The sequence below is a fragment of the Electrona antarctica genome (genome assembly GCF_951216825.1).
Source record: "Electrona antarctica genome assembly, chromosome: 20".
In the NCBI taxonomy this organism is placed as follows: domain Eukaryota; kingdom Metazoa; phylum Chordata; class Actinopteri; order Myctophiformes; family Myctophidae; genus Electrona; species Electrona antarctica.
In genome coordinates this window covers 13,891,998-13,918,939 of record NC_136801.1, presented here as the reverse complement: position 1 = coordinate 13,918,939, position 26,942 = coordinate 13,891,998, and the positions used below count along the sequence as shown (strand labels likewise).

The 26,942-nt window shown below is 42.3% G+C and overlaps 1 protein-coding gene across 1 annotated transcript in view; it reads right to left on the bottom strand.

Annotated features, from left to right (window-relative positions):
* myo3a (myosin IIIA) overlaps positions 1–25,663 on the bottom strand; it is a gene marked incomplete at both ends in the record, with an annotated part of 53,810 nt that extends 28,147 nt beyond the window's left edge. The window contains 12 exons of the mRNA XM_079489326.1: positions 308–423; positions 1,251–1,377; positions 5,001–5,115; positions 5,250–5,348; positions 9,901–10,103; positions 12,472–12,555; positions 13,391–13,495; positions 13,772–13,888; positions 17,269–17,365; positions 24,226–24,381; positions 24,810–24,875; positions 25,581–25,663. Of these exons, the coding sequence (XP_079345452.1) occupies positions 308–423; positions 1,251–1,377; positions 5,001–5,115; positions 5,250–5,348; positions 9,901–10,103; positions 12,472–12,555; positions 13,391–13,495; positions 13,772–13,888; positions 17,269–17,365; positions 24,226–24,381; positions 24,810–24,875; positions 25,581–25,663 (1,368 nt within the window). The remainder of the gene's footprint in view (positions 1–307; positions 424–1,250; positions 1,378–5,000; positions 5,116–5,249; positions 5,349–9,900; positions 10,104–12,471; positions 12,556–13,390; positions 13,496–13,771; positions 13,889–17,268; positions 17,366–24,225; positions 24,382–24,809; positions 24,876–25,580) is intronic.
* Between the last annotated feature and the right edge of the window lie 1,279 nt (positions 25,664–26,942).

Below are 26,942 nucleotides of genomic sequence, written 5' to 3'. Positions count from 1 at the left end.
AATAAAATGTCATATTTTCTATATTATCTGAATGTTTTAGTCATTTGAAAAGTTGTATAGTTTTGTCTCGTTGTGAGCTTGTAGATCTGCTATTTTCAGAGCGCAACACCCACGTGCATGCCAAACATACAATGACTTGTCTTTTAGTGCTACTGGATCTCTTCTCCACTAATCCCTCCTTAACATTTTAGTCTTAATTAGTCTTAGTCATCATAGCTTATGAAGTTTTCGTCAGTGAAAAAAAATGTAGTCGACGAATATTTCCTGTGGACTAGTTTTAGTCGACGGTATCAACACTGCCTCATACCTCGGCTGCCTTCTCCACGGTGTTGGGCCTGACGATGGTCTCCCCCCGCGCCACCACGCAGTGGGACGTCAGAGCCTCCTGGAGCTCCTCAGAGCGGATGCACAGCAGGGACGCCGCTGGAGCAACAGAAATAAATCACTGCTATAAAACACCCTTTACATCTGTGTGTTGGTTAAAACAATATTGAACCAATGAATAGTAGTAAAAAGTGCTTTGGACGAAACCTCAAACCATGCTTTGAACGAAACCGTCCATTGTTGGACCCTCAAACTGTCTGCTAAAGCAGTTAACTCGAAAATAGAAGTTAATTGTTAAATAGAAATAATAATTTCTTTCATTAGCTTATTTTGGAGTTAGGTGGTTGCTCCCAGACAGCAGAGATATTCACGTGTCATCGATGATGAATGTGTGGCCGTTACTCATTGTGCGTTCAGTGTATTACGGATCAACATAAACAAAGCAATATGTATTAGCCGTCGTCTTTGGACAAACAGGCCAGAAATTATTCCATTATTCATGAAAAAGAGATAACAGAGGCTAGTCTTCGCTGGTCAGCGAAAGCCCTGAGTCGTCTGGTCCAGAAATTCCTCATCCATCACATCAAGCAGATAACAGCCGTCTAGACAGCTCTGTAGAACTGCCTTTTGCTGGCAAGATTTCCATGTTAAAGGAAAATGTACACCAGTGGTGGAGAGCACATTTAGGGCATGGTCACACACACCACACTTTTATTCTACCTATGACGGCGGATTCTGCCAATGCACTTCAATGGGAATGGAGCGTTTATTTATTTTAATTTTAATATTGTTTCGGCAGAAACAATATGTCAGAGTCTGAGTCTGCCCTCATAGGTAGAATAAAGTGTGGTGTGTGCGTGTGTGCGTGCGTGCGTGCGCGCGTGTGTGTGTGACCGTGCCCTTACTCAAGGGCCCATATTTCTCACCGTTCTCCAGGACAGCGCTGTCGGAGATGTCACTATTGTCGGTCTGGTGTTCCGTAGCGACAGGAGTGAATTCTATGTCTCCTATGTTGAGGATGGCTGCCAGGGTGCCGTACACACTGCCCAGTTCCTGTGTGGGACAGAAGGACATTATCATAAGAGAGCTACGGCAGTGGTTTTCAAACCATTATTTATTCGGCATTTGAGCCACGGACCACCGATGGGTGTTACCGATGATACTAATTAAGGCTCTGTTCAGTGGTTCTCAAACTTTATAATTTCAAGGACCCCCCATAACTCTGAAGAGTGCATCTGTTTGACCATGATGGAACAGAGCCTTAACCCACCTGCCGCCGAACACATGGAACACGAGAACCTAATCTTTATAACCTCTACGCCAAACACAGCTTTCTCGGGTTTGAATTGTTTAATCGCCGTTTGATCGGCTTCGATGGCTAGCTGATCTTGCTACCGCTAACGATATTCTGGGACAACAACACACAGGGCTCCAGCGTGCGACCTATTAGGTCGCATATGCGACTTCATTTATTAAGGGTGATACTTAAAATGTAATGAGGTCGCACAGGTGCGACTTGCTGGAAGGATGAGTGGAGGAAAAAAAAAACATCCCGCAGTGCTTGCCCGTTCCATTGATTGAACACATTGGACGTTCGCCTGACGCCCAGTGTTCAAAGAACGATCGTTCACGAAAACCCACAAATAAGCCCTTCAGACTTGGATGGTCAGAGCGGCGCGATTACATACAAAGTCAATTCAAAGACGAGAATTGCGCAAACGGTCACGGCGCGACCTGCCGCGGTACAAACTGGATGAACCGAGGTGAATATATATTCAGGTCTGAACGCAGCTTATCCGACACAAATTAACTAATCTTTCTCAGCTGTACAATTTCACTGGAGCGCGCATAGCTAAGCTTAGAACGTGTTGTTTGATTAAACATGTGCCACGAAATGTGCCACGAAAAATAGCTTCCAAAGCTTATGTTTGCATCGAGGAGGTAGCCTATGTGTCCATACCATACGTCCATACATGATGATCGGCCAACAAAATACATTAATCTCCCTCCCAGTGAGTGAAGAGCACTGATGCCTGATTTATTCTTCGTGTTCCGTGCTGAAAATAGCTGATCTACAAGCTCACAACGTCCGCGACGCGTTGTGAGCTTGTAGATCAGCTATTTTCAGCACGCGGAGATATGCAGGCTCTGAGAGCATTCAGAAACTTTTGCCTTCACAATAAAAGCATGCAGCTTTCACAAGTTGGCCCATAAAGACAAGGAAAAGGATTAAGAATTTGGTGGCATTTCACATTGCAAAAGATTTTTTCCAAAATGTAAAAATATTATAATAAGGAATTCATTTGGATAATGGTAATGGAGATATTGTACATATATGGATATTAATCCAAAAGGTTTGGACTCAACACAAAACCTTAAACTGACTTTCTGTGTGTGGAATATAAATATTGCCTTTATTGACTGAGTGACTTTGTGGTGGGTTGAAACCATCTACAGTGTTTTGAAGTATAACCAGGTAGGTTGCTGTTTTTTACACAGTGACCTTTGTAGGGGGTTTTATGATTCAAACCTTATGGTGGAAACCACTACATAAATAAATGGCGCCCGATGTGGGGGCATGATAAGATCATGTATTAATACCACGCTATACAAAGAAAAACATGGTGCTACCTAATTTGTGGTGGCGCTACCAAATGAAAAGGTAGGTGGCACCAGTGCTACCTGTGAAAAAGTTAGTCTGGAGCCCTGACAACACAACACACAACCGGCCATTTTGAAGATGCGCGCGCATCCACTTCCATTCTAAGCCCTGCAGTAAAACCGCTGTATCTCAAAAACGACATTGCGGTGGCAGCTTCTGGGCCAGACAAGCGTTTTCAACGGCCTGTAGCAGGCGCTGTGATACTCGCGGTCGGCTTTATCCACCATCGACCGAGAGAACAACAACCGGTGAAGACACCACACACATCAGTTTGTCACAGGAACACAGAATTACGGATATTTGGATCTTCAAAGTAAGTGTCACGCGCGATAAAACCCTGGCAGTACGCGATCAAGAGATGGATTAATGGTAGCGGTAAATGGGTTTTAAGATGTGCTTTCGGCAAGTTAAATAACACCAAGTTGGATATTAGGAGTCAGCTCCAGCAGCACTGCACTGCTAAGTGGTTCATTTTAGGATAAGTGAGCACTATTGATGTGCAGGTCCCAAAGGCAATCTGTTCTCTGGGCTCCACTAGCCTCCAAGATATGGTTAACAGGCTTCATGTTCCCGTAAGTATATCGTAACAGCAAGCCGCCATGCATTCATGGCGGTCTTTAAACTTTTTGACTCATTGACTGCCATTAGTAGCCACGTACTATTTATATCCAGTATATGATATGGTAAACACTGAAAACATCAAATTAAGTCCTTAGCGGTGGGCCTGGGCCATGGCTCAGTGGTCCAGGCACCTGGTAATCCAGTCTGGCAGTGTGCCGCGGGTTCGACTCCCGATCCCGACGGCCTTTACTGCATGTCTTCCCCCCATCTCTCTCCCCATTTCCTGTCAGCCTACTGTCTGTCCCTCCATAAAAAATATAAAATAAAGGCAAAAGCCACAAAAAAACATACAAAAATAAAATAAAGTCCTTAGCGGTGTGGGCTTTGGATTGACATGCGTAGGCTACATCCTTGGCAGTCAATGTTAATATTTAAACTCTTTGTGTTTTTTCATAAATTAACGCCCTACTTGATGATCATACAGCGTCACAGAAAAGTAGCAAAAGTAGCAGATCAACATTGTCAAGCGTCTACACGAACACAATTCGGCCCGTGTTCAGGGGAGGGAAGCCGGGCGGGGTGGGTGACAAATGACAACTGTCATTGCACACAATGCTACAGGCTGGGGGCAGCACCTCTCAGGAAGGCGGGAGGAGTATAGGACAAAGGTCCTACTGCATGTCCTCCCGGTGGGAAGTGTTGTTTTTGGCAGCACATTTAGATTTTAGTTTTAGTCCTATATTCTCTTGAATAATTTTCATTTATTTTTAGTCACATTTTAGTCACCTGGAATGTTTTAGTGTTTAGTCTAGTTTGTCGGCTAAATATCATAAGATTTTAGTCGACTAAATCTACAGTTGATTTAGTCGACTAAAATGTATTTTGGCGGGCCTGATGCCGTCGTAATGACTGTTTTTTTTTTACACTTTCTGAAAATAGCCGATCTAGATTGGCTATTTTCAGCATGCAACCAGTTATACAATGACTTCTACTGGATCTCTTGTCCACTAGTCCCTTCCTAACATTTTAATCTAGTTTTTATTTGTTGACGAAATTGACAGTATATTTAGTCTTAGTTATCATCAGTCATCATGGCTTAGTTTTCATTTAGTTTCCGTTTAGTTTTCGTCAGTGAAAAAAGGTAGTCGACGAACATTTTTCGTCTTAGTTTTAGTCGACGAAATCAACACTGCCGGTGGGGGCTCCTCACCCCAGTAGGATACGACAGCACTGACAAAACACACATGTGTGTGGGGAGGAAACAAATGGCATAACGACTAAATTGTGGGTAAAAATAAACATTTCGAGCTTCTACTTTTGATGTTTTTGTATTTGAATCCTGAAAAGTAACTTTTAAATGTGTGCACATACTGCTTTGTGCCCTATATCTACAGAGAGACCTCTTTTAGCTTCTCGACCAGTAATTAAATGCTGTGTTGTTGGGGTTGGGTACCTCCAGGGTGAATCCGATGACTTTGAAACACTGCTCCACTGCATCAAACTGCTCCTTGTAGAAGGCGTTGCTCACAATGTCAGGCCCTAATTTAATGTGCTCATTGCACAGATACCTGCGGGACAAAATAATGGAAACACGAACAAGGTCAAGTTGTGTGGGGTCTCGGGAAGTGTAGCGAGTGAGTTTGATACATGAGGAGGGAAATAACAGCGTTTGAGAGGAAGGTTAAAAGAATGTCAAACCCACTTAGGAGTTTTGCTGTCCGAGAGCTTGTAGTGGGCGAGTTTTTTCCTGTCCGCCAGGCCGGCGTAGATGTAGTAGAAGATGTGGAAGTTCTTCTCTCCACTGTAAAGACACAGAAAGGATTAATTCTTTGGTCGAACCATTACACTTACGTCTTCAACGTTTTTGATAGGACAAGGACACCATGACTGAGAAAGATGAAAGGAGCAGGGACCACTTTATTAATAGATGTAATAGCATTGCTTTGTGTTGTATTCATGTCAATATGTATTTTCAGGCAGTTAACCACTTAAACCATAAATTCTTAGAAAACACTTGGTCTACTTTTTCCCTCTATACACCAAACTTCTTTGCCGAAAATTGCCAAAATCTACAAGCTCACAATGCTTCGCTGTGGGAGGTGTTGTAAGCTTGTAGATCTTCCCCTCAGAGTACGCTATAGGGTTCAAGTGCAGAGAAAGAAAGAAAAATGGTTCCTATAGGTACACAAAGATTTGGTGCCATGCTGTAGTAACTTAACCTGACTCTGCCAGATTGCGGCAGTATTGAGTTCAGAAGTTCCCTCGCCTGCATCTGGGCTCTCTCAAGCAGAAACGATGAACCCGGAAGCAGCGGGACAAAAATCGGATATCTCCATAATAATTTCGAGTTGTAGTCTTGTTAGGTTGAGTTTACATTTCTCGTGTTGATCCTGCCTCTAGCGGCCTCATACAGCCACATATCGCTCCGGCCAGAATTGGCCCGGAATACATTGTCTCTGCCCGAGAGATTCCAGACTCACCTTTCTGGCAGAATGCAAATGTTGTCCAGCACGGGGAGTGGTTCCACCAGGCTAGTAGTAACTCTGAGGACCCCAAAGGGGTCCCGGACTCCCTGTTTTACATTATTATTTACTGTTAGTGTTACGGCCCTTTACTTTGTTTCATTATATTATTGGAAATTCAGTCCACCCAATCTGACTGAAAACAATTTGAATCCCATTATTTGCCAAGTAATTTGTTTTGTGACATTGGAGATATGCATGAGTTAAGTCATGGTTTACTACTATCTCACATTCAGTGCAGGCGGTCTCTCTCTTTCTGGTACCTTTTGATCTCAGTGGAGATTGAAGATAATAATATTATACAGCATTTTAGGGTGTATCTATTTGATGCAATATTAGCACCCGACCTAATCTGTTGTGCAGATTTTGGTTTATCGTCCCAAAAGGTGGACTTCCCATAAGCTTCGTGCTGCTCACACATTTCTTTCAACGTGCTCGCCATGTTTTCAGAAATATTAACTACGGCCTGGGCCGTGGCTCAGCGGTCCAGGCACGTTGGCTGGTAATCCAGCCTGGCAGTGTGCCGCGAGTTCAACTCCCGATCCCGACGGCCTTTACTGCATGTCACCCCCCCATCTCTCTCCCCATTTCCTGTCAGCCTACTGTCTGTCTCTCCATAAAAAATATAAAATAAAGGCAAAAGCAACAAAACATTTTTTTAAAGAAATGTTAACTACTAGAGATTCCTTTTTCTCTTCCCGATACCGACTCCGATACCCATAACTTGTGATTCAGAGTACCGATCCGATACCATTGCGTAATTAAATCTTTTGCTGCGACCTAGTTTTCAGAAAGTTTGACCGCTTCACTGTCTCTCATTGACTCCTACTGTATGTTACGGAGCTTGTTGTCTTTCCGGGTTAAACAGGAAGGTGGGGGCTTCCGGAATTGGAACGATACATCACAACACAGCCCACAGCCTTTAGCTAGCAGAACAACCAGCTACATTTCCGATGCGATGCAAAATCACAAACGTTTATAAACGTAGATGGCAAGAAAAGGATTAAAAAATCACATCACCCGTGTGAGGTGAGGGGCACTGTTATCATCATACTTCATCATACATCATCTCTGTCTGGCCAATCACAATTTGGGTCCTCACTTTTGTCTTATTTACACACTTGTCTTCAATGTTTGTGTTTACACAGACCCTCAAAGCTGGACATAGGATGGGCTAGCGCCCCTCAAAAATAAAATGAGCAGCTACAAGTTAGTACAATTATAATGTAAATAGTACCGTAAAACAGTATAAAACAGTAGTGCAACATCAACTGAAGAATTCAAAATATGACTGTAAATGAAATGCCATCCATTCCCCCGACTCCCTGGTTCTCCCCTCACCTACGTCAGCTGAAAGCTGAAGGTCGCCAGTTGGAGCGGCTATCCCGCAAAACCGGACTCACTGTTCACAAACAAATGTACCATACCCACATCCTCCAATACAAAGATGCCCTCCCCTCAGCTAAATCTCAATATTTCACAGATAAAATTACTGCTGGTACTGGGAACACCAGGGCCCTGTTTTCAGTGGTCAACAACTCACTCCACCCCCCCCCCCCCCCCACACACACACTTCTACTCCACTGACCACTGTTTTTTTTTAAATACAAAAATAGCCACTATTCACCAGCAACTGACCCCTCACTCCAGTTGCCCACCTCCTTTTGTCCCCCCCCCCCCCCCCCCTCTCTGTACCTCTCTCCTGCTTCGAACTCCCCTCTGCCGCTGATTCATCCAAACTCATCCGGAATTCCAAGCCATCCACCTGCCAACTTGACCCCCTGCCATCCTCCTTGGTTATAGCCTCCCTCCCCTCTCTGCTGCCCCTGATAACTGCCATCATTCACTCCTCCCTCACCTCTGGTTCTGTCCCTTCATCTCTCAAATCCGCTTCTGTTACACCATTACTCAAAAAACCTGGTTTAGACCCCAACATCTTCAATAACCTCCTGCCATTCTCCAACCTGCCATTCCTCGCTAAAATCCTGGAAAAAGCAGTAGCATCCCAGATTCAGGCCCACCTCACCAACAATAACCTATATGAACAGTTCCAGTCCGGTTTTCGCCCCCGTCACAGCACAGAAACAGCCCTACTTAAAATCACTAACGACATTCCTGTTGGCAGCTGACTCCGGTTTAGTATCCATCCTCATCCTCCGTGATCTGACCTTTGACACAATTTCCCACTCCACCCTCCTTAGCCGACTTGCATCCATTGGTTTATCTGACACACCCCTAGCCTGGTTTCATTCATATCTCTCTGGCCGTACTCAGTTCATTCAGTTAAAATCATTCACATGATCACATCCCATCCGTCACTCATCTCTTCCAGTGTTCCACAGGGCTATGTTCTTCCCATCCTATTCATCCTATTCATTTGTCATCTACCTCCTCCCCCTTGGACAGATTTTCCGTAATTTCCACTGTTACACGGACGACACCCAGCTCTACGTCTCCTCCAAACCCTCTTCCACCTTCCCACCCTCCTCCCTCTGTACCTGTCAAAAATCAAATCCTGGTTCACCTCAAATTTCCTCAAACTTATCAGTGACAAAACCGAGGTAGTCCTCATTGGTTCCACACTCACACTCTCACCATAGACAACTCCTCGATTTTGCTTTTAACTGTGTTTTGTATTAACTGTTTTTAACCTGAGTGCACCTTGAGTGCCCTGAAAGGCGCCTTATAAATAAAATGTATTAATATTAATATTATTATTATCGGAATGGCATAGAATGTCATACTCGCAGATACCGATACCAGCAGCTTTTCCGATACTGGTTAACTGGTATATGGGTATCATAACAACTCTAATGCAACAGCTTCCTTCATTGTGGTGTACTGTATATGTGCATGAATATTGTGTGAAGAATATTCCCTGAGTCTACGTCCGCACATGCTTTCCAGCCATCAGTCAGCTTCGACAAGTCTGGTCGAGATACTCCAATATAAAAAAATAAATAAATAAAAGGACTAAAGTTCAGATTGAAAACATAATTTGTTGTCGTTCCAGATTGTTCATACAGTAATTGTTCTTGTAAAGATGTGATTTAGGAACACCCAGAGGCAGCTATTGTAGCTAGTGTAAATTGCTGTCTGGAAGAGGAGGAATCACAAAATATAAAATATTGTTCACCATGTAATTCGTAATAAGTGCTTCTCAGATGTTAGTTATTCGACCAGAATTGATATTCATTACAGAAACAAGAACATAAACAGCATGTTCTTCTCTGTCAATACAAGCCTTTCAGTCCTTTGTGTCTGCCTTCTAACGATATACTCGAGCCTGCCTTGCCTTTGAAGATGCAAGACACTTCAGAGCTGCAATCTTTGATCAAACAGGAAATAAATTTGCCCCTTCCACTTGAACCTCTGTACTTCCGAGAGAGGCGGTGAAAAAAAAGAAGATAGATTCACTGAACTGCAGGAGGAAGGCAAATGAAAGAGAAAGTCCATTATGACCTGATCCCTTGCCAAAAGGCTAAGACAATAAGCCTTGTTCCGATGTTTAGAAATCGGCAAAAGACACAATTTACATTTCTACTAATGTAAATGTCACCTGAAGGTCGGAACAGTGTTATATAATCATTATATACATAATCATGTATATAGAAAAGACAAAAATAATGTGGCCTACGGTAGGTGCCCGGACGTCTACGCCAGCTGTCCGGGCACCTACAGGCTGCTGACAGCGTGTTGCAGGTTCCAGTCCCGATCCCGACGACCTTTGCTGCGTGTCACTCCCCATCTCTCTTTCCCCATTTACTCTCAGTCTACTAGGAGATACTGTCCTCAGAAATCTGTAACCTTCTACCGCTGCTACTAACTTACCCGGCCTGGTGGATGACTCGGGACTTCTCCAGGAGGTACTCGGATATCTGCGCTCCTACCACGGTCCCGGCGCTGGTGAACTTCATCTCCAGGTACTTGCCGAAGCGGCTGGAGTTGTCGTTGATCACCGTGCAGGCGTTGCCGAATGCCTCCACCAAGCCATTCACCAGCAGGATCTTCTCCTGGAGCGTCCGATTATTGGCCTGGATAATACAATATTCCATCAGCCAATCGATTATTGGCCTGGATAATACAATATTCCATCAGCCAATCGATTATTGGCCTGGATAATACAATATTCCATCAGCCAATCGATTATTGGCATGGATAATACAATATTCCATCAGCCAATCGATTATTGGCATGGATAATACAATATTCCATCAGCCAATCGATTATTGGCCTGGATAATACAATATTCCATCAGCCAATCGATTATTGGCCTGGATAATACAATATTCCATCAGCCAATTGATTATTGGCATGGATAATACAATATGCCATCAGCCAATCTGTGATAAGTAACTTGGGGGAGAAGAACGGGGAGGGATCAAACAATGCTATTTATTTGCTTAAAATAAAGAGCACTATACTGTAAGTATACACAGTGGTGGAAGAAGTACTCAGATGTTTTACTAAAGTAAAAGTAATACTGCCATGTAGAAATAGAAGTACAAGTTCAGAATTCAATTGTACTTGAGTAAAAGTACAAAAGTATTGCCATCAAAATGTACCAAAAGTAAAGGCACTCATTACTGTATGCAGAATGTCCCATATTTAAAGTTTTCAAATGTATAAGAATCTTTTGAAAATAGCTGATCTACAAGCTCACAATGCGTTGTGATGTGACGCATTGTGAGCAAATAGTGAGCAAAGTATATAGGGTTGAAGTGGGTAATGTATGTTTTGTAGTGATAATTCAAATCTGTAAAGTAACTAGTAACTAAATTAAGTTTTCAAAGTAAAAGTACAATATTTGGATCCGAGATGTAGTGGAGTAGAAGTAAAATATTGGAAATTGGATATACTCAAGTAAAGTACAAATACCTCAAAATTATAAAGGACCACTTCACCACTTTTCAACCTATCTTCATATAATAGGTCCTCACTAATAATCGTGATAAAATGGCACTATTTCTTTCTATTCAGTCTGTGTCTCATAAGAGGACTGTGGGCAGTTCAGAGACCCGTCTACCAGTGACATCATCGATGGGGAATCCAAGCTAATAGAAACTGCAGGCTTTCTATTCCTGAAAAGTTGCAATGCGAAAATGGAAGCCATTGTTCTCACGATAATACAAATCTAAAAATGTTTGTAAAAAAAATTGTGTTTAAAAAAAAATCTGCCTAACGATGATGTCACTGGTGGACGGGTCTATGAACTGCCTACAGCCCTCGTATGAGACACAGACCGAGTAGAAAAAAATGGTGCCATTTTATCATGATTATTAGTGAGGACCTATTATATGAAGATTAAAAAGTGGTGAAGTGGTCCTTTAAGAATGTACTTAGTTACTTTCCACCACTGCATATACAGTATAACCTACCATGGAAACTGAGCTTTCTTCTTCTTTTTTTGTAATCTTAAATAGCTCTATATTTCAATAATAATGCACTTGCTAATGGTATAGTGTCTTGTCACTAACAGAGGTCTCGCTTTCTCTCCAGCTCTTTAATTTACAGGAAATAATTATATTTTCAGGTTGGGACCCATTTCTTTTTTACCAATTTCATCCAATCAAGGAGAGAGAACACATACTATAGGAGAGAGGTTAAACAAGTGAAATTGGATGTGATGAAACAAAAAATAATGAGCAGACTAAATTGAAACTGGAAGACTATAAAATTGAACCTGATGAATGGGTTTTCTCTCTCTCCTGGTTGGATGAAAAAGCTGTGGTACCTGAAAATACGTACGAATAATCTGTTCATTAAAGTGCTGGAGAGACAGGGCATTAGTGAAAGAGGTTCATGGAGGAGGTGAACACATTTGCCTGCCTTTGACGTCTTTTTTCCCCAAATGGCACTGGAAGGCGCTGTTGGCTAACCCAGGGGTTCTCAACGTTTTTGGCTGGGGACCCCCGGAAATGCTTTGGCCATATCTCGGGTGTTGCACATGCTCAGATGCCCTCTAGGCCGCACACATGTGCCTGTGAACATAGACATTTCATGCATAGATGTGCCACGCAATGGTAGGCCTCAGGCCTACCATTCTGAAATTTAATTTAATAAAAAAAGAATATATATATATATATATATATATATATATATATATATATATATATATATAATTCAGAATGGTAGACCTGAGGCCTGAGGCCTACCATATACCAGGCCTGAGGCCTACCATTGCGTGGCACATCTATGCACGAAATGTCTTTGTTCACAGGCTTCTGTGTGCGGCCTAGAGGGCATCTGAGCATGTGCAACACCATACCTCTTACACCATGTGTCCTTTGGGAAACCGGGCCATTGTTATAGTTTATTTGACTGCACATTGGACTACTGTACCTCTACATACAATAGCCAACGTACCTACACATTTCACTCTGATTCTATTAGAACACTGACCTTTCCGAGCACTGTGAGCTGCTGCACCAACAGATGAGCACCCTCCGTCTTCCCTGCTCCACTCTCCCCACTGATGACCATGCACTGTACATACAGTAGACACACATTGATGACCATGCACTGTACATATACACACACTGATGACCATGCACTGTACATAGATACACACACATGCACTGTACATACAGTAGACACACTGATGACCATGCACTGTACATAGATACACACACATGCACTGCACATACAGTACACACTGATGACCATGCACTGTACATAGATACACAACACACACTGTTCATTCATTTCTCAGACAATACTTTGAGGGAATGACAAAAAGGGAGTATGAAATTGAGTAAACACCAATAACCAACCATTAAATATAAAACAATTACACCCTCAAAATGAAGAAAAGACTGGACTGAGCCCGGCTTGCTGATTCATTGTTACCAACCGCCCACCGGAAATAATAAATCATCTAAAAAATCTTCATGTCACAGGCCTGAAATTAACTTAGGCCATAGACCACACTTTCAAATTATTCTGTCCAAAGCACCCCGATATGATAGGATTTTTTTATATTTTTATTCAATTACACAAGAAATAGATTTCATCGTGGTGATATTGATATAATTTATTTTATTGTTTTTACTGAAGCGATTTTTAATAAATGAATTTATAGGAACCCCTGACACACACACACACACACACACACACACACACACACACACACACACACACACACACACACACACACACACACACACACACACACACACACACACACACACACACACACACACACACACACACACACACACACACACACACACACACACACACACACACACACACACACACACACACACACACACACTTTTCGCTCTCATCCACCATGGATCAATATAACCTGAACATGCACCTGATCAGCATTGTATGACACCATAGACTGGTAGGCCAGATCGGCCATAGCAAAGATGTGTGGTGGATTGGAAGTGCGTTTGGCTCCTATGTAGGTCTTGGAGTACTGCAACGGGAGGTAGATACAAATGACAGATGAGTTACTGTACTTTCAATATAAATGGTTGAAAAAATGGAGCACTTTAGCACTACGGGCCATTTTACTCATTGCTAAACTAAATGTATTATACAATATTGTACCTAAATGTCTTAGTTATTGAGGTAAAGTACTGGAGTACTAGAAAATACTTACAGTACATTTTCTTTTTAATATCAATTCATTGCTGCAATACAATTTAGACATTTCCCCCTGTTTCTTTTGCGCACACAAACATACACTGACCTCAGGCGTATATATGTCCATCTTATGGAAAGGATTAACGGCAATGAGGATGTCTCCAACATAGGTGTAGACTTGGTCCCTTCTGTAGCGACTTTGAAGCTGTTCTGTGACTACATTCTGAGACAACAAAAGAAACGCACGAAAAGCACATAGAAGTCCATGCATCATATTGGCATTCAACACTGTATGTTCAATGAGCAAACAAACATGGGGTAGGCCGTGATATCACATTGGTCAAAATACTTAAAGATGGAGTGCCTTTTTCCAGTTTTTCATGTGTCTAATCTATGAGGTGACAGTACTTCATTAGATACCCTGGAGTTGTTTTTATGTGCAATGGTGTATTAACTTTGTATTTAGGGTTTCTTCCTGGAGGCTGAACCCTTGACAGTCAAACGGGCCAATGAAGTAAACAGTAATATAGTGACACCACACTATCAACCCCTCCCCTAACCCCTCCCCCTTTATCATACAACTACAGCTGTGGGTGTGGCTTCAGTTCAGGTGGATCACCACCCATCACCACCCACCAGGCAAACCAGGCATACTTAATGAACTGGTGGGCATGTCCACATAAAAGCATGATTTTAACAAATACTGTACACTTTTTGGAAAAAGTTCTTCCCTCTTATATTGTAATAATACCTGATGATCATGTTTTAGGGTGGAAAATAATGGTGGCACTCCATCTTTAAAACACCTCTAGAAAGGGTCTAGAAAAAACAATTTATTGCATTAAAAAAGCATTAAATATTGCATGCCACAGGTCATGAACTGTGGGGCACTCTGATGCATTATGTCAAATGGTGATTAACCACATGAACCCTAGCATCCGGTCCTCCCCACACACATTTCGGTGTTGTCACTGCTTTTGTATGGCCTCCCGTTAGGACGTATAGAGCCTTTGTCCTACTCGTCCCACCCAACACTCCATGCTGACAGGTGCCGCCCCAGCCTGCAGAACATTGGGCATTTAACACTTTAATTGCCCGGGGTTATTTAATCCATTAAATTATAGCGCCCAGTCGATTTATAAACACGGAGCACTTTGACCGACGGACCGGATGTTGTTCCGGATGTGGCTGTAGCAGCTAGATGTAGCCACACCACTCTAGAGGCGATCGACGACAACGGGAGGTAAGAATAAATCTATCGCGACTAGCGACTGGACCGCGGAGGGCCGTCTAACACAGGATCTTTTTTTATAATTAGACGGGATGATTTAGATCGCGAGTTATTAACGTTTTAACATTTTCGATGACGTCTCACTGTTGCGCAACATCGAGGATTGCACAACAGGCGCTCCCAAGCTGTGGAGCGATGCGATCCGTTTTCATATCAATAAACTTCGTCTTTTGGATCAAACTTCGTCCTGGGCGTCGGGCGTTACTAATAGAAAGGACAAAGAACTTCGTCCGGGGGCGATGGGGGTGTTAACCACCCTCCCCACCCAGCTTCCGTCCCCCGAACACGGGCCAATTGTGTTTGCATAGACGCCCAACAAAGCCGGATGCACCATGGTGGATTCAAACCCACAACCTCCGTGGTGATGGGCAGGGACTTTACCACTGCGCCATCCGAGAGCTTCCCTGTGAAAAGTTTCAACAAAGGGATTTGGTGAAGAGGGAAAAAGGAGGGGTCAAGTATATATCCCGAGGGGACAACGTATACAGGGTTTAAGTGATTAATGTCCACAGACAGGTACATCAACAACAGGACAGTACTATCCTATCTTGAAGGATGGCTGGAAATATCCGTCGGCAAGTGAGACTGGTTGTATCAGTCAATATGTCAGTGGAAACGCTCAGCCTTGATGAATCGCCCTACAGTGCGTGGGATTTGGACAAACCGCGAACACAGTGCGTTTGTCACTCAATTCGTTCGGCCGCGACCAAATGAACAACAACCAACCAAGGGCCTTGGGAAGAAGGCAGCTGGGAGTTATGTGTTGTTGTTAAGACTAAAATAACAGCACTGAGTTTAACTGAGCACACATTATATCCCTCTGAGCAACTACAGGGTTCAAAGAAACAAACATTTTGTGGTTTCTGAAAGTTCCAGACCCACAGGAACGCGGAACCCAGGTGGCCGGGCCGGTTCCGGCGTGCCGCCCCGAAACGGTTGAGAAATGACATAGTTACCGTGTGGGGGTCCCTCTACTGTACCCTCTACTGTACTGTACTGTCACTGTACTGGCACACCCGAAATCATCATATATACAGATAATACGTGCGTGTGTGTTTGTGTGTGTGTTAGGTTGCGCACAGGTGGTGAAAAACAACCATGCTGTTTTTGTGCTCAGACCCACCCAGCCACCCAGCCAGCCACCCAGCCACACACATACAGTAGCTCCATAAGGGAGTGGTTGCACCACTCAAAAAATCACACATGTGTGAAGTGAGGGCGCTCTTATCATCACACATCATCATAAGTCACATTCCGTACGTGCTCAACCAATCAAAACATCACAAATGTAATTCCGGCCAATCACTTTTGGCTGTCCTCACTTTTATCTTCAATGTTTGTGTTTAACCCGGAAAGCTGGGCATATGAGGGGATAGCGCCCCTCAAAAACAATAATTCTATAATAGAGAGTATGCACATGCGTCACTTATCCACTGGGACACGTTCCCACTCAACAGTCCTGCGTACCACCTGTTTCTAAATTGCACGTCATAATGCAGGAGGCAGCAGGAGGTTGCGTTACTGAAAACGAGCACTCCCAAACTCTGACACTCACACCGGCACAGAATTTCTTGACATAAAGTAGCTCATACAGTAACATGTCTATGATGGATTTTTCTGAAACAAAAACTTTGCAGATAGAATGAGGATAATTCAAGGTCTCCGTACAGCTGTGATGTTGGTGAGTCAGATAGGACTTTTCTGTTTGGATGTATGAGCTGTCAAGGCCAGAAAGTACTTTGCCACTCAGTCAGTAGACATTCCCGCACGGGTTTGATGATGTCACACACATAGCCTCTATAGAGCGTCGCAGCCCCGCCCCCTACCAGGGCCCAGGAAATTATTCCCCGTTCATTTTCCTCATAATAATAATAATTTAAAGTCCTTTTTAAGCGTCGTACAAAGCCAACTCGAGTTGTGAGAAATCATGACAACAAACACAATTTTCCAGGCCGAACAAATAATTAGAAAGAAGAAGAAAACGGCAGGTTACAACACTTTTTTTGTTGTTTTTCTTCTTTGTAATTATTTTTTCGGCCCAAAGTATTTGTTGTCATGATTTGTCACAACTCGAGTTGGCTTTGTCCGCGGCGTAAACGTCTTTAAATAAATACTTTTTGAAAAGCCTATGGAGAAAATTAACGGGGAATTCAGCTGGGTCTCACGTCGTCATGAAAGGGGCGGGACTGCGATGCTCTATAACCAGAACCGTCCCTGAAGCCGTGGTGCATGAAACAAATCCAGAACCAGTGGAATATGTTAGTTATTGTGGTAGAAAAGAGCCATGAGAGGCTGGCGTTTCATCTTTTTACCTCATCTAGGAACTCCAAGGTGGCGAGGTCGTCCACCTCATCAAAGGCTGTCTCCGTCTTCATGTGGCTGCCTTTCTTGGTGTGGATGCGCTCATGCCTGCAAATCACAGGACAGTATGTACAGTACAGCATGTAATGAGGTAAACAAAATGAGGCACATTTTGAACAGGACAGGCTTATCTGGAGTGATGTGGTGTGACTGTTACCGCATACAATGTATCGAAGCATAAAGGTGTCTGTCCGAAACGTTGGTGTTTTCTGTCTCTGTGTCCACTATAGAGCATAGCAGTGGGCGTGGTTTTCTGGACCCACTGAAAAATAGGCCAATCATTTTTATTTTTATATCAATTATTTTAAGCCAAGAATCCAACCATCCAGGATTCTTGTGAATCATGAGTGAGTTTTGACCATAAAACCTTTGATTCTGTGAAAAAAACTAATTTGAATAATTCATTATGATATACTACATTTAATAAAATACCCTTTGTATAGCGGTTTTCATGTTTCTTTCTACACAGAATCAAATGGTTTATGGTCATGATTCACCAGGATCATGGATGGCTTGATTCTAGCCTTAAAATAATTGATATAAACTATTTTAGTAAATCTCTATGGGAAAAATGAGTGGCCGATTTTTCAGTGGGTCCAGAAAACCATGCCCACTGCTATCTTCTATTGGCAGCTATACCTCTTTATTCTTCACTCACTAGCCTGGCATGTCCAGACAAATATCAGGGCTATTGTTTTAGAGGGGCGCTAGCCCCTCCTATATTCAGCTATAGTGTAGATTTTTGTCCTAACACAAACAATAAATGCCATTGACACTGAATGGAGAATTTACGTCATATGTGTCTGAGCAAATCGACATGTTACGTCATGTCATGATGATGTACAATGGTAAGAGAACCCCTCACTTCACACAGGTGTGAATTTTTCTATTTCACTAGCTGGCAGATTGGTCTGGTTTCCAGGGTGTGCTATGTACCCTTGGCAACGCGTAAAGTATATCACCATAATTATGTTTATATAACAGCAATATGACCTAAATAAAGATCTGGCCTATTAGCTGGAGACTTCAAGGTTTTTAATATTTTGTTGTCATACACTGACACCACGCTAGACAGGAACGCCCAAAAACGTCACATCCTGTTTTAGCCTGGGGTAAGAATTTTCTATGGCTGCCAATGCAACTTGGTCCAATCCTTAATCACATACGGACAAACATCTATGCCGATGCTATCTAACTTGCGGAGGTAGCGTGCCTTGTCCACGGGCAACAGATCTTTCAACGTATGGCATTGCAAATACGTTTGATAATCGCTACTCTGCTCAATATTGTTTTGAAAATGCCGCAAATTGCATTGCAGTGAACGCGCGCAAATCACAACTTCCCCCGGGGGTGGGCGGAGTCACAGTTTGAGGCGCTGATTACGCGCCGTGGTGTCAGTGTATTGGATAAGATTTTGCTGTGTCCACAATTCCATGCTGTATTGATGTGGTACCATTAGGAGAGATAACAGGCACACGTTGATCAAAATAACAATTCTTACACTCTAATTGTGTAGACTTCTTGTAAATTAAGTAATGCTGATGTTTAACAATAATGTAACTCTTGAGAGCACAACATGAAAATCAATGTTACACTCTCAAGAGTTACAGATCAATAAGGGGCCATTTGGTTACCAACTCTCCATCTTTTAGCTAGGGACCACGTGGAACCGCCTCAGGGACCACTGTTGGTCCCCGAACCACTGGATGAGAACCACTGCACTAAAACACATTGTTGTGTATGGTATTTGGCCATCAGTACACAGTTCTGCCCTGTGAAGGATAAACGGAGGAAGTGGCAGAATTAAAGGTGGCTGACCACAATCAAGTCTGACTAGAGTGTAATCTGCCTTAAAACTACATGACTCATTCCATTCAACTGAGGCCTCGCTGGGCAGCACGCCCTGTTGGAACGGATCCTTTGTTTTCTAAAACAATGTATTCTGCTCGACCGGCTGATTCAAGGTGCCAGCAGTCTGCAATGATGTCATTCTAATTACTGTACTGCACAGTGAGCATATCTAATTTAGTTGTCTATGCATTTATCTGTTCAAACTGTGTACAAGTGTAGAATGTTGCTTTTTGTCACAGTGGGGGGTATTAGTCCACTTGCCAGAATGTGTATGGGTCCCGAGCATTCAGAAACACACAAATGCTGACTTGCATATGTTGGCCAATTTTTATAATTATCATAATAGCTATAATAATTAGCATAATCACCTATATGGACAATATTTCAGCAACTGCTTGGCCGATTTGAACAATATTGGAGTGGTTTTATGGGTTATTGGAGATTCTCAGTCCATTTCTGACTTCTAAATGGCTGTTTAAATTGGAAATGGCCATATTTAAAATCCTGGTGGGGTAATTTTGGTAAAAGTTAGCATTCGGCATGTGTTTCTAAATGCTGGGGACCCATACTTAACATTTCTAACATACAACTTTAGGGTACTCAACATGTCCGGGTTCACAATGGGGCTCTATGGGCTGGCAAGTAGACTATGTTTGAAAATAGCAGATCTACAAGCTTACAGTGTGCCACATAGTTGTAGATCTGCAAGGTATAGGATATTGCAAGGTACAAGGTTCTACGCTATAGGCTTTACACCAAACAATAAAGAAAAAGAAAAATCTGAAATAGCTGATCTACATTACAACATGATGGGATGCGTTGTGAGCTAGTATTTTTTTTAAATAATTTACTTCTGTGATTAGGTTTCATTGGTTAGGTGGTTCACTTCCACATGATTAGCTTCGGTTTGTTGAATGCTATAGAGCACTAAAGTCCTGACGTCACTAGCTCATCCCCTGGTTCCAAGGGGTTCGCGGAAGTTTTCCTCTATGGAGAATAACATTAGGTCATCTTAAAATCGTCTCATATAAGAAGAACAATAAACAAACTGGCTCTGCGATATTGTCGGGGAGGTGTCTCTGTATCGTTTACGACACTCAGTCACTCATATTTGATACAGTCTGTTTCTAGCGAAAAGTTTACTAATTCGGCAGCATTAACATTAGCGTTTTCTCTCAGTCAGTTGATTCTTCATATCCATATGAGTGAAACGGCCGGGATGATTTGTTTATTAGCGATATTGACGTCAAACTTTGGTGCTGTATTAACACATGATTTGGTCACAGTTGGAATAGGAAATCAGTTAAATACTAATACAGCTTTGGCTGTGGCTTGTTAATTAATGCTTAACACTAAATGCAGTGGTGGAAATAGTACTCATATTTTTTACTTAAAAGTATCAATACGACAGTACAGAAATACTCTGTTACAAGTAGTCCGGAATTCAAAATGTACTTGAGTAAAAGTACAAAAGTATTGGTATAAAAATGTAGCAAAGTACCAAAGCACCAATTAAAGTACCAAAAGTAATAGTACTCATTGTGCAGAATGTTCCATTTCAAGTTTTTGAAAATGGCAATGTGTTGTGTATAGGGCTGAATGGTTAATGTATGCGTTGTAATAATAATAAATATCTACAAAGTAACTTCAACTAATGTTTTCAAATAAATGTAGTGAACAATGTTTGGATCCGAGATGTTTTGGAGTAGAAGTAAAAGTATTGAAAATTGGAAATACTCCAGTAAAGTAAAAGTACGTCAAAATTATACTTAAGTACAGTACTTGCGAGTAAATGTACTTAGTTACTTTCCACCACTGACTGCATGCTTGTTAAAGTTATCTAGTTCTATGATGTAGTAAATCAATTGAGCTAGTAAAATCAAAGAGACAGGTCAATTGCATCCAGCCACCCTGAATGATGTATACAAAACAGTTACTGATCATGGTTACAACGAACCATGTCATGAACCAAACATGTTGGGAGGGACAACAACAATGACTGATTAGAAAGGATGTCTGAATGACAATGAGGTAAATATGAATGAGGACAGGGTACGTACCAGGGAAACATACTAGATTCAGTCCATTTGGTTGATTGCCAGTACAATCTGCAAATTCAATCTGCCTGGAGGAACCAGCCGATTGTCAACTACTACTGTTACAGTGGCAAAGATGAGGGGGGTGGGGGGGGGGGATTACCTGTTGTTACTGTCTGTGCCTCGGTCTGAGTTTCTGTGAGGGCTTAAAAGAAAGTAAATTAGAAATTGCGTATTCTTGTGAGATCTACAGATAAGCTGCGGCAATATTTGATGTGTGCCGTCATCACTTGGGCTCATTTGCAATGCGAAATGTATAGCTATTCACTTCATTGCCTAATTGCACATGTCAAAATGGAAAATAAACCTTGTTTAAAAGAAAAAGAATGAGGACTGGGGAAATGTCCCGACAGAAACGACAGCATTTCATGAAAGCAGGTCTGTCATTATGAAATGTACCTGCCATGCATATTTTCAAGTTAAAGTTAAAGTTCGAAATCATTTCATCTCATTTTGACACTTTGGCCCCTTTTCTACCGGGGTTGAACCGGTCCGGCTCATTTTTCACGCCTAATATTGAACCAGAGTGTTTCCACTGAAAAATGAATTGATTCAGAACCCTAAAAGTTGTTTCGGAACAGGAACCAAAAATGGCCGTCAGTGGTTCCAAGAATCTAGAACTGAACCAGTTCTAGATTATTAAGTTTGTTTGGTGGAAAAGGAGCCGTTGTGTGTTGCTACACACACCCTCCTCCTGTATAGTGCCACTGGTTGCGACTGCAGGTTGCATTTACTATGAAAACGTGCATTTCCTGTCAGTCAGTCAGTCCGTCCAGCCGTCACCCACCCCATGCCTCCATATATGGTCATGCCTCGTGACATCACGTGACATCATCAGGGATCTCCATATATGTAGTCACGATGTAGACGACATTGCCAGGGGCACTTCTCCATATATGGGAATGTCAATATATGGCCATATCACGCCTCCATATATGGTCACGCCTCGTGACATCACGTGGCATCATGGAGACCCTTAGATCTTGTGCATTCTTTGGTCAAAAACACTGACCTCATCTAACCCTGGATAACCATACATGGAGAAGACTGGATCATCACCTAGATCTGCATATATGGAGCCGGCCAGCAACTCTACATCTGACCTCAAACCTCAATCCCATTCCCTTATATATCCATATGGAGCTGACCTGTTCTGACATTCCATATGTTGATCCTTCCCCACCCGTCCTTCCTGTTCTGACATTCCATACGTTGATCTGACCTCATCAAACCCTGTACACTCAAGACACGCTCCATATAATGGCCAGTACAGAATTCATTCCATATGTTGATCTGACCCCCCATGCCAAAGCGCTAGCGCTCGCCCAGCAGTCTGCCGCCTGCCGTCACCCAGGCGGATGCATGCACGCGACCTCACACTCACTTCCCTCAAGGCGTCTTACTGGTATAATAAACCCAGAACAGGGAGACTTATATTTGGATTACTGTCTGAATCCAGACACTGAAAGTTAAGCTGCTGACTACGAAATTAAAAACCACACTGGCTGGCAGTGTTTCAGCTCAAAATGTTCTCCCAACAGGGTTGTACTGGAAGCTAGAGGCATTCTAGGCATTCAATGCATTGTAAGACTTCTACGCTTTTCTTTTCTTGTCTTTTTTCTTTAGCATTTTTTAGAGCATTTATTTTGCTCTATAGTGCTTGCATTTCTGGGTGAGTATAGTACATACCAAATAGGTGGAAGTCATTCACTGTTCAATTGAATTTCCTATATTGACCTTTTTGTTTACATGCAGATTGATTTTCCTACTGTTGCGTTCCAGCAGCGTTTTCAATATTTCTATCACCACCTGAAATAAATTAGATATAACCCTTCATAGATTTAAAAATGTATTCCTCTCAGCTGATGGCCTTGTGCCCAGGCCCTCGTTCACAACCTTTTAAAATACACCCCCCCCCCCCCCCCCCCTCTCTCTCTCTCTCTCTTAAGTACAGCACACCCTCGACTATAATATTGTGATTATAAAACAGTATACAAGAGTACAGTTACCCTTAAAAAAACATGTCAACTCCATTTCATTATAACTAAAACACATATTTTCTTAATGACAGATGTAGCCACTACGACCGAAAATGTCGGTCGTAGCGGCTAGCCTAGCCATCCAAACGGCCCTGTCTCTGGGAGAGCACTCAGCACAGCTGATTTTTATGTTTTCATTAGGCGATCATGCTCGTTTAAGCACAGCTAGATGGCTATTTTAACCAATCAGATTGCTTCCTCGAAATCCAAATGTTGTCCTTCGCGCCTCGCACCTTGTTCTATTGAAGAACAAGGCTTTCAACCATCCGAGCTGCTCCAGTGCCTTATTTATTCAAGGCGTGTAATCACTTGAAATGTACAAGGTCAAGCATTATCATCAGTACCTTATCCAGTGGTGTAAAGTAGCTAAGTACATTTACTTTAGTACTGTACAATTTTGAGGTACTTTTACTTTATTGGAGTATTTCCAATTTTTTGTACTTTTACATCTACTCCACTACATCTCAGAGGCAAATGTTGCACTTTTACTCCACTACAATTATTTGAAAACATTAGTTACTTTGTAGATTTGAATTACCGGTATTATTACAAAACATTGTGAGCTTGTAGATCGGCTATTATCAAATGACCGAATACTATGGCCAAATGCTATGCTTTCGTGAGCTTGTAGATCGGCTATTTGCTATTTTCAAATGGCCAAATGCTATTATCAAAAGTAATTTGATAACTTAAGGGACATTCTGCATAATGACTACCTTTACTTTTAGTACTTAAAGTACATTTTGAGCCAATACTTTTGTACATATACAATTCCGGACTTTTACTTGTAACAGTGTTTCTACTGTACACTGCAGTATACTGTAGGTACTTTTACTAAGTAAAACATGCAAGTACTTTTTCCACCACTGGTATTTCGTATAATCACTTGGAATGTACCAAGGCCAAGCGTTATCAGCGGTACCTTATCTTCTCAATGTTCCCAATTTGCTGGCTGAGATCGATGAGCTCCATCAGCTGCTTCTGCAGGACCTTCTCCCTGCCGAGGATCTGAGTGATGAAGACATGCTGGAGCAGCTCGTGAACGCTGGGCCGCAGCTCAAAGTCCTTAATCAGGCATCTGCAGGAGGGACGGACAGAGCACCGTTACTTTAGTCCACACAACTAAATATAAACTAAGCTAAGACTGAAACTATGACTAAATATACCGACAGTTTCATCAACAAACAAAAACTAGACTAGAATTTTAGGGAGAGACTAGTGGAGAAGAAACCCAGTAGAACTAAAAGACTAGTCATTTTTTTGTTCGATTGTGTGCAGGTGTCACGCTCTGAAAATAGCACATCTACAAGCTCACAAGCTTGTAGATAACTTAATCTAAGTCAGTGGTTTTCAACCAGTGGTCCGGGTCTACCAGTGGTCCTTGAGGGGGTTCCAACAGGTGATCAGCTAAATGATGGAGAGTTGAGTTGGTAACCAAATAGACCCTTATAGATCTTTAACTCTTGAGAGTGTAAAACACACACACACAGCATCCCTCCGACTCACTTGCTGATAAAGTCGTTGAAGTTGTTTGACCACAGCTCTGGCTGGTGGAGAGTAGGGGGTGGATTCCTGTTGAACACAGACACACATGGAACATTAGAGAGAGACAGATCATGCTGTCCGCGTGTGCAATGAGTTAATTGCAGTTGTGTGTGTACAGGCAAAAGATGGTTGATCTAGAAAGATAGGCAAAATGGTACACAGTCATACACACTCCTATATGTGGGTGACGGCAGAACTCGAGAACGTCAGAATCAGCATCAACAGCACAGGTTTCCAGGTGCAAAACAGTGGGTGACATTTGTTTTTGTGCAACAAGCTCCATCATTTATTTTTGGCTATTGGTTATTTTTGGTTAATATTCCCCCCAAATTGGGATGATGGGGTTCGTTCAAGTGGTTAAAAGTCAAGTAAATAAATATGTCGGAATGGAAATAGATGTTCTCTCAAGTTTTTCTCGTGATATATATGTCACGAGTAAAGTCTTTGTAAATCTTTGCCCCTACAGTATATATACCGTATCTTAGGGGCAAAGATTTACATATTTACATGTTGAAATAAATGTAAGGTGCTATAAAGTAACACTGTCAGCAGGGGTGCCATGGATGAAAAGGTTATTTCGAGGGGTGACCCAAGACAAAAAGACCCGAGACCTATTCATACTCAAGTTTGAGGTGATAGCTTATCACCGCAGTGTAGTTTTCTAAAGGGTAGAAAACTACAAAATTACGTCACACATCACTCTGTTTTTACTGTCAGAGGAGTCACTTTCACTCTGGGGCTATCACCCCGTTCACTGATTGGTCTAGAAGTTGGGTGGGCGGTCCACTTGGTTTTGCAGGCACGGGGTCTCGCATCTAATTCAACCAGAGGGAGGCGGGGTCAATGCTTAAGGACATATCACGTGAGTATGATGGCCTCGATTCATGAGCAGCTGTTTTAGGTGATACCTAAAAAGGCGATAACTTATCGCCTAAAACTGTAGGCATGAATGAATGAATGGTTTCTATTTTGTCTGCAGACTGCAATGAACCATACAACAAGAACATCATCATCATAAATCTACATATGCAACCAACTCACACACAATTCTAATTCAATCACAGAAAAAAAGGGAATAGGCTTAAACACAATGCTTATTCTCTGCCCATCCTTTATAATCCGCTAAAAAAACAGAATAATTGTTCAGCAATATATGGTGTACAAGTATTTGCATTGTGGTTGTGTGCACACGAACGCAACCACATGCATTTGTGTTGCATCAGTGTGTTGCATCAGTGTGTGTGTGTGTGTGTGTGCGTGTGCGTGTGCGTGTGCGTGTGCGTGCGTGCGTGCGTGCGTGCGTGCGTGCGTGCGTGCGTGCGGAGGAGGAAGAGGAGGAGGAGGGGTACGATGCGTCACAGGAGCAGTAGACAGACAAAGTAAACTGACAGTGATGATAAGTCTCTTAAACCCAGAATCAGGAGAGAATAAAAAAATAACCTTCAACCCACAACATATAGAGCAATAGAGCAGCAGAGACAATAGCTGCCTTTACAGCAAACACCCCACCCCGACAAACGCAATACAAAGTGATAAGAGTGAAGGGGGTTGTGAGCGTTACAGCAATCAAAACAAAGGGACTGAAAGCCATTTGGAACGGAATGGAGTGCTTTGTCTGTGTAGCACTCAGACACACTTATAAGCTTTTAAACACAGTTTCATTCCTCACAACCACGACAAATCCACATACAACAGGAGTGTCTGAACACGTCCGTTGGGCTTGAGCTTTGGTAAAACATTCAATATTAGAGCAGTGTCGTGTTGGGAATATATGACCTTGGTACTACTGTAAATCAATGCTCGAGATTATCTTGCGCATCTTGCCCGTTCTACACTGCGAGGACCATTCAGGAAATATCCACAAAAAAATACTAATAAAAGTAAAAAGATATATATATATTAAAAAAGAATGATGTACAGTGATATGTGAGCGTGTAGCTCGGCTATTTTGTGTGAAATCACGACCAGAACAAGGTGTGCCAAAATATATTTTTGGCAAAAACAAATCTACTGTAGATTTAGTCGACTATATTATGTTTGCTGTCAAAATCAACACTGGACAATACCGATCAAATTAATACACCAAACTGATCA